This window comes from Xenopus laevis, chromosome 1L (assembly GCF_017654675.1).
Source record: "Xenopus laevis strain J_2021 chromosome 1L, Xenopus_laevis_v10.1, whole genome shotgun sequence".
Lineage (NCBI taxonomy): Eukaryota > Metazoa > Chordata > Amphibia > Anura > Pipidae > Xenopus > Xenopus laevis.
In genome coordinates this window covers 180,958,919-180,982,298 of record NC_054371.1, presented here as the reverse complement: position 1 = coordinate 180,982,298, position 23,380 = coordinate 180,958,919, and the positions used below count along the sequence as shown (strand labels likewise).

The 23,380-nt window shown below is 39.2% G+C and overlaps 2 protein-coding genes across 6 annotated transcripts; one reads left to right on the top strand and one right to left on the bottom strand.

The window, feature by feature from the left end:
* Positions 1–3,231: 3,231 nt before the first annotated feature.
* lyrm7.L (LYR motif containing 7 L homeolog) lies at positions 3,232–23,380 on the top strand. 5 transcript variants are annotated; one of them, XM_018248201.2, is made up of 5 exons: positions 3,544–4,096; positions 19,090–19,162; positions 19,615–19,685; positions 21,542–21,623; positions 22,418–23,380. In XM_018248201.2, the coding sequence occupies exons 1-5, from the start codon at positions 3,944–3,946 to the stop codon at positions 22,486–22,488; spliced, it is 450 nt and encodes a 149-aa protein (XP_018103690.1). In that variant the 5' UTR covers positions 3,544–3,943; the 3' UTR covers positions 22,489–23,380. The 5 variants fall into 5 exon arrangements, with proteins under 5 accessions (XP_018103682.1, XP_018103690.1, XP_018103695.1 ...); XM_018248206.2 differs by lacking the exon at positions 3,544–4,096 and adding an exon at positions 16,615–16,744; XM_018248213.2 differs by lacking the exon at positions 3,544–4,096 and adding an exon at positions 16,835–16,900.
* hint1.L (histidine triad nucleotide binding protein 1 L homeolog) lies at positions 9,889–16,514 on the bottom strand. Its single transcript, XM_018264080.2, has 3 exons — positions 16,386–16,514; positions 12,927–13,031; positions 9,889–10,213 (listed from the first exon to the last, which is right to left on the bottom strand). Exons 1-3 carry the CDS (start codon positions 16,494–16,496, stop codon positions 10,049–10,051), a joined length of 381 nt encoding a protein of 126 aa, XP_018119569.1. The 5' UTR covers positions 16,497–16,514; the 3' UTR covers positions 9,889–10,048.

Sequence of the window (23,380 nt, the reverse complement as noted above, 5' to 3'; positions counted from 1 at the left end):
GAATTTTCGCCCACAAGTAAATGTGCCCATCTGTGTATTATCACAAGACCACCATATATGAAACATGTCTCCTATGCCTTTCTGACACCTACAACAAAGATTTGAGTTTCCGGGATATATTTTTTTAAATTTTGGAGGGGGTGAGGTAGTTTTTATTGTTTTTGTGTACACTTAGTTATCTTTTAGTATGTTATTAAATGGCTTATTCTAAGCAACTTTTCAACTGGCCTTCATTTTTTATCATTTTTGATTTCCCGCCTTATGCTTACTCTTTCCAGCTTTCAAAAGGGGGTCACTGACCCCATCAAAAAAAAAAAACAAATGCTCTGTGAGGCTACAAATTTATTGTTATTGCTACTTTTTATTACTCATCTTTCCAGTAAGGCCCTCTCCAATCCATATGCCAGCTTCTTGTTTTAATAAATGCATGGTTGCTAGGGTAATTTGGTACCTAACAACCTGATTGCTGAAAATGCAAACTGAACAAAAAGCTAAATAACTCAAAAACATAAATAAAACATAATCACTCTCTAGGTCATACTGAAAGTCAATTTAAAGATGAACAACCATTTAAAAAACAAATAATTACTAATAAAGATGAAAGGCAGATTAATGGTTACTAAATGTAATTTTTGATGCAGCAGTGCTTGTAAGAGCTGCCATATGGTACAGAGTGTTGAATATCAGGGTATTGTTAGAACACTCAATAACTCATTCCCTGACCTTTCTACAGATGCTATACCATACTCACCTGATTCATTTTAATGAGTACTGCCTAGAGAGAGGGAAGAGGACAAATGCACACTGATAATATCGAGGTACAAAGAAACACTTCAATCATTATAAAAGCTAGGCTTAAAAGGTACAGGGCATAAAAAGTTTCTGCATGATCAGAACATCAAGTCAACCATTTAACTATACACGTTAAAGGGTAATTGAAACATGATAATATTCTGCAGCAGTCTAGGGGTAAAAAAAACTATCATGCCTTATGGAATTATTTACTCTATATGGACAGTTGTGAATCCAATCACAGCCCCAATTTGAGACGGATAACTGAAACAGTGTACAAAATTGGGGGGTTGTGGAAGCACTCCTAAGGCTAAGCCTTAGGAGTGCTTCCACAACCCCCCAATTTTGTACATTGTATTAGCCTGAAGCTGTGGCTTAGCTTCATGTGGTTTTTAATAGCACCCCATACCCACCCCTATATACTAATGGTGGTCCTATGCTTTTAAATATGGGCGTTGGTTTGGGCAATCTCTCTCTCTTAAAAGCCTTAACTGGCGGGGGAGGATCTAGGCTCCAGAGTGAAACCAATGTTCCACAAACACTGAATACAGGTAATGCTATTATGCAGAGAATTGTCTTTTTATATTATGACCTGAGAATAAACAAGTTAGGGACCGCCATATGGGGTTTACCTTGACGTGGTATGGTGGCTTTTCAACTTTATGATCATAACTTTGTAACTAAAAACCCCCTGTCTTTGTAAACACATGCACTTGCATTTATACTGAATTACTTATGAGACAGGGGCCCAGGGAAGTGCATTGTAAGTAGCACTTCCATTATACTTAAATATACTTTGATTTAGCCTTAGGAGTGCTTCCACAACCCCCCAATTTTGTACATTGTATTAGCCTGAAGCTGTGGCTTAGCTTCATGTGGTTTTTAATAGCACCCCATACCCACCCCTATATACTAATGGTGGTCCTATGCTTTTAAATATGGGCGTTGGTTTGGGCAATCTCTCTCTCTTAAAAGCCTTAACTGGCGGGGGAGGATCTAGGCTCCAGAGTGAATCCAATGTTCCACAAACACTGAATACAGGTAATGCTATTATGCAGAGAATTGTCTTTTTATATTATGACCTGAGAATAAACAAGTTAGGGACCGCCATATGGGGTTTACCTTGACGTGGTATGGTGGCTTTTCAACTTTATGATCATAACTTTGTAACTAAAAACCCCCTGTCTTTGTAAACACATGCACTTGCATTTATACTGAATTACTTATGAGACAGGGGCCCAGGGAAGTGCATTGTAAGTAGCACTTCCATTATACTTAAATATACTTTGATTTAGCCTTAGGAGTGCTTCCACAACCCCCCAATTTTGTACATTGTATTAGCCTGAAGCTGTGGCTTAGCTTCATGTGGTTTTTAATAGCACCCCATACCCACCCCTATATACTAATGGTGGTCCTATGCTTTTAAATATGGGCGTTGGTTTGGGCAATCTCTCTCTCTTAAAAGCCTTAACTGGCGGGGGAGGATCTAGGCTCCAGAGTGAATCCAATGTTCCACAAACACTGAATACAGGTAATGCTATTATGCAGAGAATTGTCTTTTTATATTATGACCTGAGAATAAACAAGTTTGGGACCGCCATATGGGGTTTACCTTGACGTGGTATGGTGGTTTTTCAACTTTATGATCATAACTTTGTAACTAAAAACCCCCTGTCTTTGTAAACACATGCACTTGCATTTATACTGAATTGCTTATGAGACAGGGGCCCAGGAAGTGCATTGTAAGTAGCACTTCCATTATACTTAAATATACTTTGATTTAGCCTTAGGAGTGCTTCCACAACCCCCCAATTTTGTAACTGAAACAGTGCCAGTGCCACCCATCAATTGGTATATCATAATGTCTAGACATAAACTCAGTTAAAACACAGTTGCAATACAGTAAATAAATGTAAATCAGTCTGGAATTAGCATAAGAGCTTTGCTTTGATGAACTCTCTTCAGGTCAGTTACTCTGGCACACTTCTCGTGTTCCTACTGCATGATCTGTTCTTGGTGTAGTTTCCTATGAACGATTTTTAAAACTGCCATCTGTTAGCTCAATAGGAATCAGGAATGCTATACAGTAGGGCTTAAGAACATAGGCGATAAACTCTAAATATTTGCCAACCAATTGTGTCTTACTTACATTTCCAACTTGTAGTACCATATTTAGCATATATTTTTGTAAGTCAGCACCAGAATTCCCAGTCTTGGGAAAACATGTTTTTTTCACATCAGTTAATAGTGCTTCTCCAGCAGAATTCTGCACTGAAATCCATTTTTCAAAAGAGCAAACTGATTTTTTTATATTAAACGTTGAAGTCTGAACTGGGGTTAGACATATTGTCACTTTCCCAGGAGCCCCCAGACATGTGACTTGTACTCTGATAAACTTTAGTCACTCTTTACTGCTGTACTGCAAGTTTGAGTGATATCACCCCCCCCCCCAGCAGTCTAACAGAACAATGTGAAGGTAACCAGATAGCAGCTCCCTAACACAAGATTAGCGTGAGCTTGTGGAGAGAGTTGTTTTCCCAGGCCCCTGGGGGTCTGGGAGGGACCGTTTGAACAGCAAAAGCAAGGTTTCAGCCTTGTAAATTCATTTGTTTGGACTTTTATTCAGTTTTTCCTCCCCAAAGTGGCAGCATGAGGAAGAAAGTGGCTAGGAGCCCTAAGAGCAGTGGGGAAGCCAAGGCTAAGAGTCCTGGTGCACATCTGGCCACAAGCAAACGTGTGACTAGAACTAGAGTTTGTGCTGCAACTGTGGAAGCCAAGAAACCCAGTGAGTATTGCAGGAGAAAATCAAAGCTGTTTCTGCTGCTGGGAGGAAAGGTAATGGAGGAAAAGGGAATGAGGTACCTGCGGCCATCTTGAATGAGGGAAAAAGTGCCGAACACCTGAAAGGAATCCCTGGTGAATGTTCTGGTTCTATTGCTTTGGACTGTGACTCCCTGGACGGTCAGGCTGTGTGGAGGTCTGTGCTCCCCCTGAGAGGATAAACTCTGCAGTCACAGCGAGACCCCCCTGGGAAGTAACCTGCACAGAACTCCCCTGGGGTCACAGACTCCATGGAGGAAAGACACAGCAGCGGCAGTGCAGGGCAGGAGGAAGCAGCTGTACCTGAAAACTCCCATGGGAACCCAGGAGGATGCTGGGAGGAAGGTCAAGCAGCAGGAGAAGTGAGTTCCATGTGCTGGTCAGAGGAGAATCCAAGATGGTGCCGGTGTGTGAGAATCTGGCAGTGAGTGAAGCAGAGAAGGCTCTGGAGAGAAGGAGCAGTGCTGGGGCCACTATAAAGCAGGTAATACCTTTCCCTCATATTCGCTCTGCTACTTATGGGCCCCAGGGGGCCAATATTGACTGTGAATTGACTGTAGTAAACTGGGTCCTGTATCCCCCAATGAAACTGTTTTGTCTCTGGTGCAATAATGGCAGCCAATGCGAGTTATGGAGACTTTGCAGTGCAGGAAAGTGGAGCTGGAAGCTGCCATACTGACTGAGGTCAGTGTAATGTCCCAGGCTGAGAGAGAAGTGAGGGCCCAATCCATCAGAAGGGTCACACTGCTGAACAAGAAGCTGGAGGTTGTGGAGCAATAAATCACACAGACTATGAGTTTAATCAAACCCTGGAAAGATTTCTATACAAACAGGCCCCAGTGTAAGGAGATAGAGGGCGCAAGGGAGTTGCCTTGTGAGACTGTGCAGCACTTACTAGCTGATTTAAAGTACTTTCTGCCTGTGAGTAAGCAGCAAAATCCTGATCCTGTGCAGAATGCTATGGACATTACCCACACAGACAGTGTGACTGGAGAGAAAGTGGTGAGTGAGGATAGAGGAGGGCAGCAAGTGGAGTGTATCAGTGCTGTGACTGGGGGTACAACTGATAATGGGGGGGTACCTACACAGAGTGACTGTAAGGTGCTGGGTGAACACATGGTGTCAGAGGGGGGGGGCAGATGCTCATGACAGCACTGAGACACAGGAAAGGGCCCAGAACCAGTGAAACCCAATATCTGGGAATGGAGATTCTTTGCCAGGCATCCTCATAGGAATGAGGATTTTGAGTGACAGGTGTTCAAGAGAAGGAATGTAGTGAGGATCAAGTGGGAGGGAGAGAAGGCCCCTGTGGAGAGGTTTGTAGCCAACAATCTAATAAAACAGTCTATGGGCTTTACCCCCAGTGATATATTTGCCTTTATCTCTCTGAGTTTGACATCAGCTTTAAACTGTCCCAAGGCCTGGAGAAATTCTGGGCTCTGTATGAGCAGAAGGAGGGCTCCATAGAGTGGGAGGGGTTTCCAGCGACCCCCATTTCTAGGCCTGAAACCAAAGCAGTCACCATATTGTTTAAGAAAGAGTGCACTCCACCCAATAATGTTCTTGTGTGTCTACAAATACAGTGCTGCCCCCCTTCAGCCAGTTTATAATGAGGAGGGTTTCTGGGTGGCAAGATGGAGGGTGCAGGTCAGGCTTCAGGTACAAAACAATGTCCCTAAACATCTCCCTAACTCCTTCTTTATAGGCAAAGAGAGGCTCCTGTTTCTACCCGGGCCAGCCGCGGCAGTGTTTCAGGTGTGGGTCAAGGCGCCATCTGGCCAGTAAAACTCTGACAACAAGGTGTGTGCACTGTGTGGGGCCCATGGCCACATCAGTAAGGAGTGCAATAAGATCCGCTGTAATCTGTGTTCATCCTTGGGCCACACATACCGCCAGTGCCCAGATGTTTGGCACTATTTTGTCAAGGCTTGTCCCTGGTGGAGAGGGAGCTCATTGGGAAAGAAGTGATAGAGCAGGAAGTGAGGATGGAAGCAGCAGAGGAGATGAGGCCGGAAAGGGAATGTTATGGAGGCAGCAGAAGGGAGAGTGGAGGGACAGATTGAGAAAGTGAAACAGGAAGTTCAGGGAGGCAGGTGGGAGGTTCCCCAGTACAAGGATTGAGGGAGGAAGACTGGCGAGTAGTGGGGAAATCAAGAAAGAAGCCAGGAAACCGGTACTTGGTACTGACATACCCGCCTCAAACAAGTACCTCCTGCCAGACGGGAAGAGCTGGGGAGACCTAGCAGAGGAGGAGGATTTGAGAAAGATAGAGAGGGAAGAGGAAGAAATGTAAGTTACAGAGGAAAAGAAAAAGAAAAGGCAGAGTAATAAGGCAGAAGGTGACAGTGAGGTGGAAGGCCGGGAGGAACAGAAAGGGAGGTTGCAGGTTCATGCAAGCGAATCCCCTGTTTTTCTACAAGAGCAGCATGTGGGGAAGGAGCCCATCATAGAGGATCGGGGGAAGAAAAGGAAAGGAAGGGCCCCTAAACTGGGAAAGCAGGAGTTTCAGAGGGAGGGGGGCTGGTGTTTCTGGAGGTTGAAGGTGATTCCCAAGGAGTAAAAGGAATTCAGGTAAAGAGATTTGTGGATGGATTGGGTGAAGATTTTGTTAAATCCCCAAAGGCCCCAAAATCCTCAAAGAAATCTAAAGGGGCAACTAATTACAGTTTAATGTAATATAGTGAGTGTCTGGAAAAGGAGAGGAAGCTTTCAGTTAATGATACAGCTGTAAGGGAAAGTTTTTCGGGGAGAAACAATTTGCTTATTAACTGTTTGGTTTGTATATGTTACATTGTTGTTTGTGTAAAGAAGATAGTATATTGCTCTCTTTTTTTGTGTTATGTTATAAGATTTTGTTACTTTGTTATAGTATTTTCTCAATAAAAAAAATTCCCTAACACAGGATAACAGTTGCCTGGTAGATATAAGAACAGCGATCTATATTAAAAATCCAGGTCCCACTGTGATACATTCAGTTACTTTGAATAGGAGAAAAAAATAGCAGTCAGAAAGCAGTGTTTAACAGTGTAATTTAGTAATAAAAAAGACACCATAAAAAGCATGACAGAATGCCTTTAAATGCCTAACATAGATTAAATGATTTTGCGATTGCAGATCCAGTTTTTATTGGGTGAAATAATTTTCATATATGATGCAGATGTTAACTTTCAGTGTATTCCTAAAGGTTGTCATTCAGCAGCAGCTGGAGAATTTTGTAGTCGTAAAACCCCCTCCACTCATTGGGAGGGAAGAGTTTTTACCTTGGTGTTCAGATGTGTTCCGACACAAGAAATATGGAATACTTCATTAATCTTGACTATAGATGACATTAAATATATAGAGTACTATCCACCCTGCTATAGACAGGCAGTCATGACTACAGATTTAAGGGCTTAGATTGAGAGTGCTACTGTGCAGTAGGCTAGTTAATGATCTGTTGCTGAAAAGTAAGCCAGACACATTGCAGCTGAAATCCTTGTTGTGTACTTTATACTGACTGTGTGTGATCACTGAAGGATGAAGTAGAAGGTCTAAAAATACAGTTGTGACAAGATACATAAAATATGACACACACAGATGGATACGGGTTGTTTCGCCTTATAGTTAGGAGCTGCTGGGTCTATAAAACGCTCACTATCTATACATAATAAGCTGTCAGACTGAGGGAAACCATCATTTGTTAAATGGACCCACATACAAATAAAACTAAAAACAAGTAGAATGCATGAACTTGAATTTCAAGTTGCATTTCATGTGCCCCCCCCCCAATTTATCCCCATTGTCAATGCTCCCCTGCAATATCTCACCCACAGCAAGACATGCACCCACATACTATTACACAGCAGGGAAAGGGTGGGCATTCAATATGATCCATTAGGCGTCACTTAAATTATTTATCCTACTTTGGCTGGGTTTTCCTGCATTACTTGCTCCTTCTATCCGATCAGTAAATATCATTAACCTGTGCCAAGCTCAGCCGTGAATGCCCCCCCCTTTTTTTTTTTTTTTTTTAAACCTATTTTCCACGATCCTTCCTTTCCCCACATTACATGAAGCATCTCCCTTCACATCACATAGAATATACAGGTACAACATTTTGTATTACTGATTTTAGAGGCCCATTTATCAAAGGTTGAATTGTGAATTCATGTGAATTTTTTTTTTTTATATAAATTCGAATATACTCGAAATTATATATAAAGAGGTTATTTAAGAAAAAAATTGAATATCTAAAACTCGAAATAATATTACCGACCCAAAAACTCAAATCGAGTTCTTTCTCCGAAAAAAACTTGAATGTCAGGAAGGATATTAACATCTTCAAAAGGGTCACTGGACCTCTCCCATTGACTTATGCATGAACTCAGTAGGTTTAGGTGGCAAATAGTCAAATTACTCTCAGGGTATAGGTTTTATAAATCTCAAATTTCAAATTTGAATTGAGTTTGGATAATTCCCAATTTGAATATGTGAGTTATGACCAAAAAAACCAATTTGAAAATTCAATTTCCTATTCGACCCTTGATAAATCTGCCCCTTAATGTTGTTTTTGCTTGGAACACTTCCCTTTATTACAATCCCTCTGTGAAATATAAAACTAAGCATCAGCAAACCAGTAGAAAAAAAAAAGTATGCTTTTTTTAATTATCTCTTCGTATAATAAGGTAGGGCGGCATGAAGGCAAAAGCATTACACAAATGGCATTTTGTTGACAGCCCAATGAATCACGGCGGCTGTTACAAACACACAATGTACGCATCAGGAAAAAAATCTTTCTTGCAGCAACAAAATAGATAAATCAACCTGAACAGTGTTATGCAGGAGAAAACTCTATTTTGTATCACACTACTAAAGCCCTCCCACGAGAGACAGTCATCTAAAGAGCACGCTATGCTCTATAATGTGTTTGCTATACTTGTAACACTATTAAAGAACAAAACTGTTCTGCATTAACAACGTTTAAAGACTCCCTAGCCCAAAACTTTAAGGAGTCATATAAGTATAAAATCTTGGGTCTCTGATTTCATGGGACCTGCTGCAATCTCATATACAAGAGGCCTGTCTGACTGCATTGTGATACTCTTAGGGCTGTATGGTTCTCAGCCACAGTTCTAAAATATAATTCAAATCATTTCATTGGTTCATAGCCATATACACGCATAGGAAAAGCTTTGCATGTGTTTTGCAAAATGCATAAAAAGTGAAGGGGCTTTTAAAATGATCTGTTTACTTCCCTGCCCAAAAGGTAATTTCAAATTTTTTTTTGTATTATTATTACCTTATTTTACATTATAATAAAACAGTGACCCCAGGTCACAAGGATTTCTAATAATAGATCCTATATCAGTATTTAAGGGGAAAAAAAACAATTCATCTAGCCTTAAATTTTTTGCGAATCCTTATGTTTATATCAAATAGAGAGGAGTCATTTTCAGTATGCAGGTAAGAGTATTGACCACTTACACAATAGATTTAATATGCAGACAAATAAATGAACAACCTTGTAACTGTACGGTCTATAAATGGGTCATTTAAATAAAGTATCATTTTCAGCATTATAGATGACATAAAGAAATCATATTACGTTGCTAAAAAAAAGTGAAAAAATGGAAATACAGGTATGGGATCTGTATCCAGAAAGCTCGGGACCTGAATTTTTCCATATAAGGAGTGTTCTGTAATTTGGATCTCCATACCCCAAGTTCTACTAAAAAAAGTTTAAATATTAATAAAGAAAATGTTGCATCCAATAAGGATTAATTTTATCTTAGTTGAGATCAACTACAAAAAACAGGTTTTTTTTTATTACAGGGGATTTTTAAAAATGAGAATTATTTGATTAAAATAGAGTCTATGGGGTGGTAGCCTTCCTGTAATTTGGAACTTTTGGGATAATGGGTTTCTGTATAACGGATCCCATATCTACAATATATCCCACTGCTATTTAACAGCAGAACATTGCAGAGTAGGTTATTCTAGAAGCAGCACTGTTTATTTTGCACTAGTCAAGCCGAAATAGATTCAGGCACTAGAAAAGGATTTGTTTGTAAAACTATGTAGCTAATGAACTCACTAGCAATAGATGTTGGGATTATTAGTACATTTTGGATTATGTGGCATCACAGGAGGCCGATAAACAGGATTTAATTGTTTAAACATCTATTCCAATTCTACAAAATAGGGAAAACAAAAAAGCTCAGACAAAAAATGTTTTTTAAAGGGGTGACGAGCAATGCGAAAATGAAAATATATTACAAAACACTCAACATAATCAAATTTAATTTCAAGGAAAGCTATTTATTACACTTTATTTTGTGGCTCATCAAGCCTTCAAAGAAACAAACGCATGAATGTTAAGCATGAAGTTCAGAGAATCTGTTTCATTGGATGGGACAGACTGCAGTAACTGATTTGGCTTGCTGTGCCTGGCAAGCTACTAGCCTGGAGGCCAGCCCATCTGGCGTCCACCAAACACATGAAGGTGAATGTGGTACACAGACTGGCCACCATCTGGCCCTTCATTCAGCGCCAGCCGGTACCCATTTGTCAAACCCAAATCAGCTGCACACTTGCTGCCAACGATCATCAGATGCCCAAGTAGCTGTGGATTACAAGTGAGAAATAACATGGAGTTTATCATATTGACATTACAGCACACAGAAAAAAAGAAACAAATATCATGATTTCCTAATAATGCTGAGAAACAGAAAAAAATGGGATTTTAACCAGGACCTGGTCCTTTTTGTATTTGAAGCATGGTTAGTACAGTGCACCTACTGTATGTTTTTGCCTGTCCCTGCTGCGGCACCCACATTGCTTACAGGCACTAACCTAATACTTTCCATGGATATTTCAGACCTTTCTCAGCTTTCAATCTGCTGCTTTTATATTGTTATGGAACTCCAATGTGTCTTCTAGTAGCCTTATAAATTACAGCAGAGAGTACATTATTCTCTATGTTTCAAAGCTTGGCAAGGCTTTCTTTAAACACCACACTGCTGTTTAGCAGCTTGGGAAAGCAATTCTCTGAATCCCTTTCAGCTCAAAGGCTAAATTTTACTTAATTAATCTTTTGGGCTCCATAGGGATGATTGCTTTACAAAAGGGCTGAAATGCAGCAAAAATGTGACAAAAAAATGTGTATTTCCATAACAGAAAGTCAGGTTAGCTCCTAAACTATTATGTGACTGATTACTTCCCCTTATGTTTACTGTGGGTGATTACTCTTTACTGAGTGACTCTCCAGCTGTTGCTAAAACCAATCAGCCAATTGTAGTTTTGAGAGTTGTAGCTCGGCAATTGCTGAACGTCACCTCTTCAAGGCTATCTACATACAAAGTGCGCCATCTAGTGTTTGGATTTACATAGAGGTGTTTTCATCAAAATATTATCAGGTAACTTTCTTATTATAAGCTAGCTTTCCACCAGTTCTTATTATAATCTTTCTGCCTCAAATTTATATTTACAATATATATATATATATATATTATTAGGCACACAGTGCAGCCAATCACGGTCATGAGCGAAGCTAGTCTTGTTCACAAGACCAAGATAAAGAAAGTTCTGGAACTGTAGCCTATAGGTCTGTACCCATGGGAGTGAATTTGGACGGTGAATGCAGATTAATCTGGACTGTCCAGTTTTATCTGTATCCAGTGTTTAGAAGCATGCAAGAGAGACAGACCAATTATCCGCATCCTCCATAACAGTGTGCTCCCAAGGATACAGATCAATAGCCGAGGTTCAAATCAATTAACGTCTGTGTTGCTGTGCACTGAAATAATCATAAACCCACCACAAAATGTCAAACACATGACTTTAGAGTGACATTCTGGGACACATGACTTTACTCGTTAATAGTCTGAGCCTGTATAACAAAACTGCAACTCACTCAGACGGGCTGCTGAACATTACAAAAGTACAGCAGTTAATATGCAGTTTATGTAAAAGGGGTGGTTCACCTTTAAGTTAACTGTTAGTATGTTCTAGAATGGCTAATTCTAAGCAGCTTCTCAATTGGCCTTCATTTTTTCTTTTTTATAGTTTTTGAGTAATTTGACTTTTTTTCTTCTGACTCCGTCCTTTCAATTGGGGTCACCATCCAAAAACAAATGCTCTGTAAGGTTTACACATTTACCGTTATTGTTACTTTTTATTATTCATCTTTCTATTCAGGCCCTCTCCTATTTATATTCCAGTCTCTTTTAAATCAGTGCATGGTTGCTAGGGTAATTTGGACCCTAGCGAACAGACTGCTGAAAAGACAAACTGGAGTGCTGCTGAATAAAAAGATAAAAAATAACTCAAAAACCACAAATAATAAAAAATGAAAACCAACTGCAAATTGTCCCAGAATGTCACTCTCTACATTATATTAAAAGTTAATTGAAAGGTGAACGACCCCCTTTAAATTATGGCAACGTTCCCACTAAGACTGTAAGCTCTACGGAGCATGGACTGCCTTCTCTCCTGATATTAATTCTGTGTATATTTATTATGTATTTTGTCTTCCCTGTGTATACTTTTATATATGTTGCACTTTTATGCATGCTGCAGCTCCTTAACAGCGCTTTACAAATAAAGTTACACATACATACGTACGTACGTACATACGTACACAATGCTGTGCGACCTGTCTCTCGTTTCTTCTTAATGCCATATTGGGGTTGAGGGTAAAAAAAAATAGTACAGGTCTAGGACCTGTTATCCAAAATGCCCAGGGTTCTGGGGTTTTCCATAGAAGGGGTCTTTCCGTAATTTGGAACTTCATACCTTGCTATAATCTTTCTAACATTAAATAAACCCAATTGTTTTCCCAATAAGAATTCATTATATCTTAGCAGGGATCAAGTACAAGGTACAGTTTTGTTATTAGAGTAAGTTTTGAATTATTTAATTAAAATTGAGTCAATGGGAGATGGACTTCCCATAATTTGGAGCTTTCTGGATAACTAGTTTCCATATAATGGATATTTTACCCGTACATTGAATTACTAGAGAGAAACTGGGCAGGACTCGTATTTCTGAAAGCATGTGTATCTTTTTACCTAGTCGTAACCAGCATTACCAATCAGTAAAAATTACTGATGCCCTGTAAGAAGACCACTTAACTTATATACTGCAACACAACTCAAACACTAATCATTATAATACGTGCCTGTTTATTGATGTGCCATGAATCATGGGACTGTTGCTGGTAACAGCTGGACCACAAGATGGACTTTGCAAAAGCTGGACCACAAGATGTCACACAAAATGTAAATGTGATGTTACTGGCACTTTAAAATGTTACACAGTGAACAAATATTACTTACTTCCCTGTCAGAGGCATCTGCTTTAGACAAATGGGAGATGAACTTTTTCGGGACCACCAGAAAATGTACTGGGGCTTGTGGAGCTATGTCATGAAAAGCGATACACTGAATGGAAAATAAAAATAAGAAAACAAGTAAATAGATATATCACAAGTGCAGTAACAGTTAGGGGCAGATTCATTAAGGGTCGAATTTCGAAGTTAAAAATACTTCGAAATTCGACCCTCGAATTGAAATCCTTCGACTTCGAATATCGAAGTCGAAGGATTTAGCGCTAATCCTGCGATCGATCGATCGAAGGATTTTTCGTTCGATCGAACGATTAAATCCTTCGAATCGAACGATTCGAAGGATTTTAATCCAACGATCGAAGGAAAATCCTTCGATCAAAAAATCACAGGCAAGCCTATGGGGACCTTCCCCATAGGCTAACATTGACTTCGGTAGGTTTTACCTGCCGAAGTAGAGGGTCGAAGTTTTTTTTAAAGGGGAAGTACTTCGACTATCGAATGGTCGAATAGTCGAACGATTTTTCGTTCGATTCGTTCGATTTCGTTCGAATTCGAACGAATTTAACCAATTCGATGGTCGAAGTACCAAAAAAATACTTCGAAATTCGAATTTTTTTCATTCGAATCCTTCACTCGAGCTTAGTGAATCGGCCCCTTAATGTCACCTAAGGTAGTAGTTCCCATACTTTAGTAATGCGAGGTCTACTTTTAGTGATTATGATCTACATCCATAATATTACTGTTAGCATTCTGTTCCATGGAATATATTACTTAAATATTATATTAATTTATAAGAGAATTTATATTACTATATTTAAAAAAAAAAAACTTTATGTAGCTTTAACAGAATAAATATCTGAATGAAAAGAATAAAGCAGAAGGGTAATTTAGTCAAGCTGTTTGTTGACATTGTCTTGATCTACTGATCACCAACTTAAGGTCTACTGCTAGATCTGATCTACCTTTTGGACACCCCTGGTCTAATGGAATAAACTAAGGAGCCTGTAAAGACTAATAAAGGCTATGTAGTACACACCTCTTCCTTCAGCTGTCATTTACTTAAATGCGAAACATGTGAAATTTCTGGTACAAGTGTTATTTTGCCCATTATAGGCTGGAAAAGCACCACTACTGGAGGTTTCATGGAACAGTAACACCACAAAAAAAAAGTGTTTTACAGTAATTTAAATATAATGTACTGTTGTCCGGCACTGGTAAAACTGCTGTGTTTGTTTCAGAAAGACTACTATAGTTCAAATAAACAAGCTGATGTGTAAACATGGGGGCAGCCTTTCAAAGCACAAGTTACATAGCAGATAACAGATGCACTCTGTATAATACCATTGTATTCTATTGCAAAGCGTATCTGTTATCTGCTAAGTAACCTGTGCCTTTTCTCATTGAGGAATTCTTGTACTGCTAATGTAAACAGCAACCCCTGCTGGTTAATTCGGCTGAACCAGCTTAACCGGAAAGAAATTCAGACAAACAAAAGTAAAATAAAAGTATTTTGATGTAGCCCTGCTCAGAAAAGATCAGAGAAACATCAGATGACTGGCAATTATGCCACTCAAAAAAGCACCATTGAGCAATTCCAAGATATAACCTTTCAAGTAAGTAGGTTGTCACTTTCAGGCACTCTGCATTAAAAGTGAATAGGAAGGGGGGCATTTTATACATTTATCTCCCAGAGCATCAAATTACCCATTATAGCCTCACAATCACTGCAGAAGGAATGTCTCACTATCAACCTATAAAATACACCTCTGCAAATACTTGGAAGGTCTAGATAATTATGCAGCATCCAGCCCACTGCTTTTATAAGGTTAGATTTAGGGCTCTTACTGACGAGCGTTTTTACCTGCGCTCCCCCTGCATTCCGTTTTTCTGCGTTCAGCCGCAGGGGAGCGCAGGAATAGACGCATTACATTTTTTCCAATGGGGCTGTACTCACACAGGCACGTGTAGGTGCCGAACGCAGGTTGAGACGCAACATGCTGCATTTTTCCTGCGTTCAGAGCCTACACGCGCCTGTGTGAGTACAGCCCCATTGAAAAAAATGTAATGCATCTATTCCTGCGCTCCCCTGCGGCTGAACACTGAAAAATGTAACGCAGGGGAGTGCAGGTAAAAACGCTCGTCAGTAAGAGCCCTAAAAATGGCAATGCTATTTACGTTAACAGTTCTGGCAAACGTGCATTAATTAGCAACCAAACTGCAATAAATCAGCTGACGATCTAAAAGCAGAGTGATGGCTATTTGCAGTCTCAGGCAAGGACGTGGGGTTACCAGTCTATGGGAACTGCAAATCCTCTGCCAACGGAACTCTCATCATTGTTGCCCCTTACATTTCACAGCAAAAAAAGGGGGGAAGAAAAAAGCGTATTTTCTTAAAAACACTTCATAATAATGATCGCATAAGAGCAATTTTCTAAAAATCAAACTTGTTTCTTTTCGATTTTTCTGATGGTACGTGTTCTCACATTTTTCCCTAGAGGACTTATTTCTTACATTTCACTATTCCTCTTGTCAAATTGAATTGCACTTTTTTTTGGTGAAATTTCTAGTTTGTACAATCTTGCGCCTCAACCTTTCATTAATAATCTCATTAACAACAGTTTCCTATATTACATTAAAAAAACTGCATAAAAAAAGTAACTTAAACGTATGTTTGCTGCTTTTATGTTGAAATCGATATGTTTATTAATACTTGTATTTGAGATATAACCTTAGTCTACATTAAAACATGAAAGCTGTTGATGCAACTGATTCAACTGTCACACGCCATGTTTCCTGGCAGAAAGTCCCTCACTGACAGACGGATTACAATTCTGCCAAATCACATAGATATGAAGCGGAGGGGTTTGAATTGGGGTTTTCACCGCCTGCATAAAACGTGATATTTAACAGTGGCCTAAAAGTGCATCCGCAATTGTGGTGAAAACCATCATTGTGAGTAAAAAATATGGCAACTTGTGTCCAAATTTTCCACTGCTTATGTAAATAAGCCCCCCCCCCGCCCATTTAATAGAACAATTACTACAGAACAGAAGGAAGCCTCAGCATGGAATGAATAACTGCAGCAACACCTTCTACTGAAATAGGGACTACATATATTTTTGCCAAGTGGGAAGCTTATGTCACTTTCCTTTGTGGTTCTCATAAATGCCTTCATATCTAAAAAAAACACTTTAGAAAAATACATAAGGCGAGCTAATACCGGTTCCCACACGGCCCACATTACATTCCCATACGGAACGCATTTTAGGACATCCTGCAGCAAAATACAGGACATCGCATGAATGACAGGTATTTCGCTGCAGCCTGCAGGATGTCCTAAAATGCGTTCCGTATTCCCAGCCCCTTTTCTGAGTGCGCAGGGATACACGTGTCTTATAACTCAGCACGCTGCCTCTCTATGCCCTAAAACATAGATTCTGCCGCATACTTGCTCATCTTCATAGATAATCTTGGCCGGTATTTCTTTGCGGATAATTTTCCCAAAAATGGTATCTCCCCCTGGACAAGCTGTCTGGGCTTTACTGATCTCATCAGCCATGTCTGCCTCCTGCAGCAGAAAAGCCTGACAGGAGGTCCGTGCTAATGTGACGTACACATGCGCACTACGTCACATGAAGCCGTTGCGACGGATCTGCATTAACCAGCAGTTGTAATAACCGATATCTACGTCAGACGTGGATGCGTCACGAAGAGGGCGTGTCAGTTCATGGCATGACCAATGGCTATCAGGAGGAGGGGTCTGCTGACCCTGTCTGGTGTATATGCGGTATGGAGAGTAAGATGAAGGTGAGTGAAGTGGACTGAGTACGCTTTTATATTGCCCGTTGTGTTTTTAGTTGTGAGTAGTCAAGAATTTGAGTAGTTGGTGCTGTTATTCAGTTTCAATTCAGCTATAGTTGGAATTATATAATTTAGGATATTGAACTCAGCATGTGCACCAGTGTAAGTCCCACTTCATGTCTTCAGTACAAACAACTGTGACAACAACACTAACCAACAACTCCTGATGTAAGGGCTGAACAGTGTGGACTTTCCTCATGCCATTTCTCTACAACTATACGATTTGAGCCAGGCACGTAGGGTAAAGGTGCTGTTCAACTTTAAATTAACTGTTAGTATGACAGAGAGAGTAATGTTCCGAGACAATTTGTAATTGGTTTTCATTCTATGTTATTTGTAATTTTTGAGTTATTCAGCTTTTTGTTCAGCAGCTCTCCAGTTTGCAATTTCAGCAATCCGGTTGCTAGGGTCCAAAATACCCTAGCAACTATATGAATAAGAGACTGGAGCATGAATAGTAGAGGCTTTGAATAGAAACAGGAGTAAGGAACAGTAGCAATAACTATAAATGTGTAGCCTTACAGAGCATTTATTTTAGGTGGGGTCAGTGAACCTTAAAAATTAGGGATGCACTGAATCTACTATTTTGTATTCGACCAAATCCGTCTCAAAAGATTCGACCAAATACCGAACCTAATCCTAATTTACATTTGCAAATTAGGGGTGCGAAGGGGAAATCATTTTTTATTTCCTTGTTTTGTGACAAAAAGCCACACAATTTCCCTCCACGTCCCTAGTTTGCATATGAAAATTAGGATTTGGTTTGGCCAGGCAGAAGGATTCGGCCAAATCCTGCTGAAAAAGGCTGAATCCTGGATTTGGTGCATCCCTATTAAAAATTGTCAGTGAGCCTTAAAAATGAGCCACCCCTATATAGGGCATTCTTTAATGAAAAAGAAACTTATCTCCAATATACTTTAATTAAAAAATGTGTACCATTTTTATAAGAAACCTGACTGTATGCAGTGAAATTTTCCCTTCATTTACTGCTGTGGATGGGAATTGTCAGACGGTCCCTAACTGCTGAGCAGAGAAACAATCATACTTATGAACAGCAGGGGGAGCCTTACTTCCCAGCCATGCAGAACTCAAGCAGCTTTGTTTATGACGTTTCCTAAGCAGCCCAGACCACACTGAGCATGTGCACAGTCTTAGTCTTGCAAAGATGTTTAACATAGTTCAAGATGGTGACCCCCTGTAGCCAACTTTGAAAGCATAAATTATTTGTTTGATTAGGCTTGTGGTGCAGTAAGTTCATGTTTATATTTAGTATACAAAATACAGCATTTCTAGCCTTATTCTATTTTAGACTTTACATGCCCTTTAAGTTAACGTTTAGTATGTTATTGAATGGCTAATTATAAGCAACTTTTCAATTGCTCATCACTTTTTTTTTTTTAGTTTTTTTTAGTTTAGTTAGTTTTTTAATTGTTTGCCTCCTTCTGACTCTTTCCTGCTTTCAAACCTGGGTCACTGACCCCATCTAAAAACAAATGCTCTGTAAGGCTACAAACCTATTGTTATTGCAACTTCTTATTCATCTTTCTTTTCACATCCTCTCCTTTTCATATTCCAGTCTCTAACTCAAATCAATGCATGGTTGCTAGGGTAATCTGAAACTGGAGAGCTGCTGAATAAAAAGCTAAATAACTCCAAATCCACAAATAACCAAAAATGAAAACCAATTGCAAGTTATTTTAGAATATCAATATCTACAGCATAATAAAAGTTAATATAAAGGTGAACAACCCTGAGTTGTGCAAACTGTTGAAGTGGCTATACATGTGTGTGCCTACCTTTCTGTAGGTTTGTTCATTTGGCTAATAGCCTAAACAAAGTGTACTCGCTGACAGCACATTGGCATATGTAGTGTTTAGACATTGGATTGCACGATGATCACACAAAGTTGCCCCCAAAATGGCATACATGTTGAGATGGTTAAAATTGCCCTACCAAATCTGGGTATATATGGGAAGCGTTTGTGGTATGTAATCGGTTAAATTGCAGTACACTGTGCTGATTTATCCCCCTGCCAACAAAAAGCTGTTGTGGTATTTTTTTTTAATATATGTTACAACTTTAAATCATAGCAAGGGCGAAAGCACTTGGCAGGTCAGACAGTTTCAGATCACTAAGGGCTATGTCTCGGGTTTCCACCTTTTCTGGAAATAATTCTTAGTATTATTATTTATTACTCTTATTAGCTTTCTTCCCTATTGTGAACAGTGGATAGCGTTCCATGGTCTTTATTATTTATGCAGTCCTGTCTAATAACCAGTTTTTACTTTAAGGTGTTGAAACTTTTCAGAACGTTGCATCGCACAAGGCAGTGTGTATTTCAGAATGACCATCGTGCACTGGAAGGTGAGTATCTTGCATTACTAACAGATACAGAAGATCAAACAGAAGTTAAATCTATTTTATTAGGACATGATAAATAGCCATGATGCATCTTGTGCCTGATGGGGCACTTACTCATAGACTGTTCACACTAATAGACTTGACTTGGTTTATGCAAAGTGCTAATCCAATCCTTATTAGACATACCCCACCAGCACCCAAGGCAAGCCCCCAGCATCACCCACATCTCCAAATTGGATATGTTCGGGTTGTATTTGTAATGCATTATTATTATTATGGGTGCAGGTTGTAACATATATTTGAAATGAAGCATTCATCGTTATTGAACCTTTTATTGCATTTATTTCTGTTTAAATAAAAATCTGTGAAGATATTTGTTCTAGCCAGATGCCGCTAAGCAAAGGCAAAGCACTTTCTACACTTTGAAATTCATTTTCAGTTTTTTGATACCCTAGCTGCCAGACAAAGAATCAATGAAGAGTTTAAGAAAAACAAAAGGGAATGTTCTCCTGCAAAAATATCAGAGGTAAAATCCCACCATGTTGTAATACTTTATTTATAATTTACAATTAAAGGTTATGTTCGCCTTCTGACAATATTCCAAATTTGAACAGCCCCTATTAAAAAAAAACATTTTTCTAAATCAAAACATTTTGAATGTTTTTAAATGTATAATTTTGAAGCTACACTTGATGCTGTGTATGCCTTTCCTCTCATGCTTCATTTGAAAGCCATAAGCCGTGCCAGTACGGTGTGACCTTCCTTATTAGGCGCTGTACATCCTGGTGTCAGTGACCCCCTACAGAGAGAGAGAATCTTAGCAGTGCTGATCCACATCATATACAGTGCCCTCCATAATGTTTGAGACAAACTCTTTTTCTTTGATTTACTCCTCTGCCCCTCTGTAAAATTGTGAAACAAACAATTCAGGCATTTATTCAGCTATTAAAGTGCACATTCCAGACTTTCATTTAAAGTTATTTGCATGCATTTCAGTATCACCATGTAGAAATAACAACATTTAGTATACATAGTCCCCCCTCACTTCAGGGCACCATAATGTCTGGGACAAAGTAATGGTAGGTGCTTTGCTGCCTGTCCCTGCAATGACTGCTTGAAGTCATATCACCAGGTGCTGCAGCCACCTTCAACTCCTGCTTGTTTCAGGGACTTGTTTCCTCTTCAGCATATGGAAGGCATGTTCTCAAGTGACTGGCTTGACCATTCAAGAATTTTCCAATTTTTTTTAGCTTTGAGAAATTCTGGTGTTGCCTTAGCAATATGTTTAGGATCATTATCTTGTTGCAGGATGAAAAGTTGTCCAGTGAGTTTGGAGGCTTTTACTGGAACTTGAGCAGATAAGATGTTTCTATAAACCTCAGAATTCATTATGCAACTGCCATCAGCAGTTAGGTCATCAATGAAGATAAGTGTGCCACTACCCGTGGCAGCCCTACATGCCCAAGCCATGACACCCCCACCACCATGTTTAACAGACGAACTGGTATGCTTTGAATGTTGGGCAGTGCCCAACTGTGATCTTGACTCGGAGAAAAAGTGTGTCTTTGTCCCAAACATTATCAAGGGCACTGTATGATTTGTAGCTTCAGAACCAAACATTTAAAATAATAAAGATGATTAAAAACAATGGCTGTTCAAATTCAGACTATTGTTTAATACAGAAGGGAAGAGTTTTTCTTTTCTGATTCTGTATGTACAGAAATGGCTACTAGCAATTATTGTGGTTAATTTTAAGCACAACGTTTTGGAAAAATATGTGTATGTATTGTGTGTAATATATATATTGGGCTGGAGCACACACAATCAAGGAAAACAACTGCCTGGGTGCTGGTTATAAATTAATGTAAAGGTATAAAAAAGGAAGGAACCGCACTCACAGGTCTTTCATGAAAAATTCAGTGGTTTCGTTTAACGTTTTCGCTCCTAAACTTAAAGCGAGGAAGGAACCGCACTCACAAGTCTTTTGTGGAAAAAAAAGTGTGTGTGTGTGTGTATATATATATATATATATATATATAATTTGTTCTAAGAGTACCTGCACTCTTCCTTTTACAAGGAAGCTGTGGTCAAATTTAGTATAGAACCTTGAGAATGGACAAGCGGACTATAAATAAAAATAATTTATTCAAACATCACTTCTGTGTCCCAAAACAAATTTCTGGAGTGCTGGTCCATTCTGAAGGGGACACACACACTTCCCCAATTTATTTTCCTGTGGTTCATTGTCCGTGTATCTCAAGGTCAATGTAAGCTTAAGTTTAGTATATATAATCAACATTTTAGCTGTGTTAACATTTTAGTTTTACTTTGAAGTATATTGTACCATCTGTTGTGAACATTTATTTGTATTTTTCTTGACAGTTGCTGAAATTTGGAACTGATGTAGAAATTCTTCTCAGAACATCTGTTGTTCAGGGTATTCATAAAGATTCAGATACATTAGGTATGCCATGGTTATTGCGTTTTCTTACTCGTAACTTCATTGTATACTACAGTGCCAGAAATATGAGTAGAACAGGGATTGCAGAGGCTGTTCTGTGTTTAGATTGTTATCCACTACAGAAGATTGTTATCCCATAGAGAGTGTAATCTCAACAGGTTAAAGGCTCATTAAAGCATATAATGGGTCAGTTTAATAAAATTGGGCAATATACAAAAAAACTGCCAAATCGGTCCTCTGATTTTTGCATCTTTCTCTCATACTCTTTGTTTGGAACATAAATTGATTAAATGGAACATAAATTGATTTTGGATAAAATAGGGAGATAGATTGATCTGCACATGTAAATTGAATTTTAAATTGTGGCTGTATATGTGTGTGTGAGAGAGACACTTCGAGATATGCTCTTACAGCTATAGCACATGTAAGTAAAATGTTTCCCAAGGGGAAGGAGGGAGTAGGACAGAGACATTTGTATCATGGGTAAAAAAGAAACAGGGGCTCTAGACTAAGCAGGGAATCGGCTCATTTTCTACCAACATTATTGTGAAAGTTGTAAATTTGTATTCTAATTGTATTCTAATTGGCAGAGTATACGTTAGGAGCATAGCTATTACTTTCCCAAGTCAAGCCTTGGTCACATCTTAATTATGTATTATAAACATCAGTTATGCACCTTAATTCAAGTGATGGAGGACCGGTCAAGGGTTTTGTTTCTCAGAGCTGATGAATTACATTCAGATGTGTTTGGTTGCATATTACTCATCTGTTCAACCATCTTTATCTTTCCTTTTCAGTGCTACAAGCTAGGAAAGACCTTCTTCTAGATAATATACCATTTTGTGATGCACCGGAGAAGCAAACATGAGCATAAAGATTTATTTTAATGTTTTCAATAAGTTGATTTAATCATCAGTATTTTTTTATTCCAACAATTTTGTGCCAAAAGTAAAAGGACATTTTCAGAGAAAAGAAATTGTGCCTCCATACTTGTATCGCAAAAGTTTGGTTCTCATACCATCACTTTGACCTTATTTCTATGTAACAGAGAGTTTTTGTGTTAAAGGAGAAGGAAAGGAGGAAAACCATACCTTGCTCATAATATAGTACTCCCCCAGACCTCCTGAACCGCTATATTGGAATTGCCATTGCGCTGATGAAATCCGTTATAACCGATGTTACTGTGCGCAACGGTTCAATATGCACGCAGGCGCCATATTAGTGCAGGTGCGCCCTCTTCCTGTACTTCTTAGTTATTAATGCGCATGCGCAAGAAAAAAAAAACAATCGCATATGCTGATTACTATGCGCGTCATCATGGCTTGAGGAAAGGAAGCGCCCACTGTACTTGCGCAGTGGATGTTAATTGTACACAATGCACATCGAGGCTGCCTCTGGCAGCCTGAAACAAGATGCCTCTGCAAAGCGTGACGTCACCCCACTCTGCCACTGCAGTCTGCGTTTGAGAGCAACAGCTTACTGTCCATTGAACGGATTAATATTTTCAAAGGCTGTGTAAGTACTATTTGTAAAAGCCTTTGATTAGAGGCCTATTTATCCTTTGCCTTTCCTTCTCCTTTAATATAAAAATAAAAATGTTTTCTTGTTAAACCTTGTTTTATCTTTAATATCAATAATACTGGTTTTCATTTGCAAGCAATAGCCAAGCCACCCTTGGTTTGTTTACTTGCATAACATAATAGCCTTATGTGTTAATAAAGAGTAACACTGGAGTGCTCATAGCCCACCAGAAAACAATA

Bases quoted from the DNA above. Each gene is read 5' to 3' on its own strand.
- hint1.L (XM_018264080.2), bottom strand. From the start codon at position 16,496: ATGGCTGATGAGATCAGTAAAGCCCAGACAGCTTGTCCAGGGGGAGAT. The intron at 13,032-16,385 runs GTATGCGGCAGA...TTTTCCATTCAG, and splicing joins TTATCTATGAAGATGAGCAA to TGTATCGCTTTTCATGACAT. The intron at 10,214-12,926 runs GTAAGTAATATT...TGTAATCCACAG, and splicing joins CAGATGCCTCTGACAGGGAA to CTACTTGGGCATCTGATGAT.
- lyrm7.L (XM_018248193.2), top strand. From the start codon at position 3,944: ATGCTGGGAGGAAGGTCAAGCAGCAGGAGAAGTGAGTTCCATGTGCTG. The intron at 4,097-5,317 runs GTAATACCTTTC...CCTTCTTTATAG, and splicing joins CTGGGGCCACTATAAAGCAG to GCAAAGAGAGGCTCCTGTTT.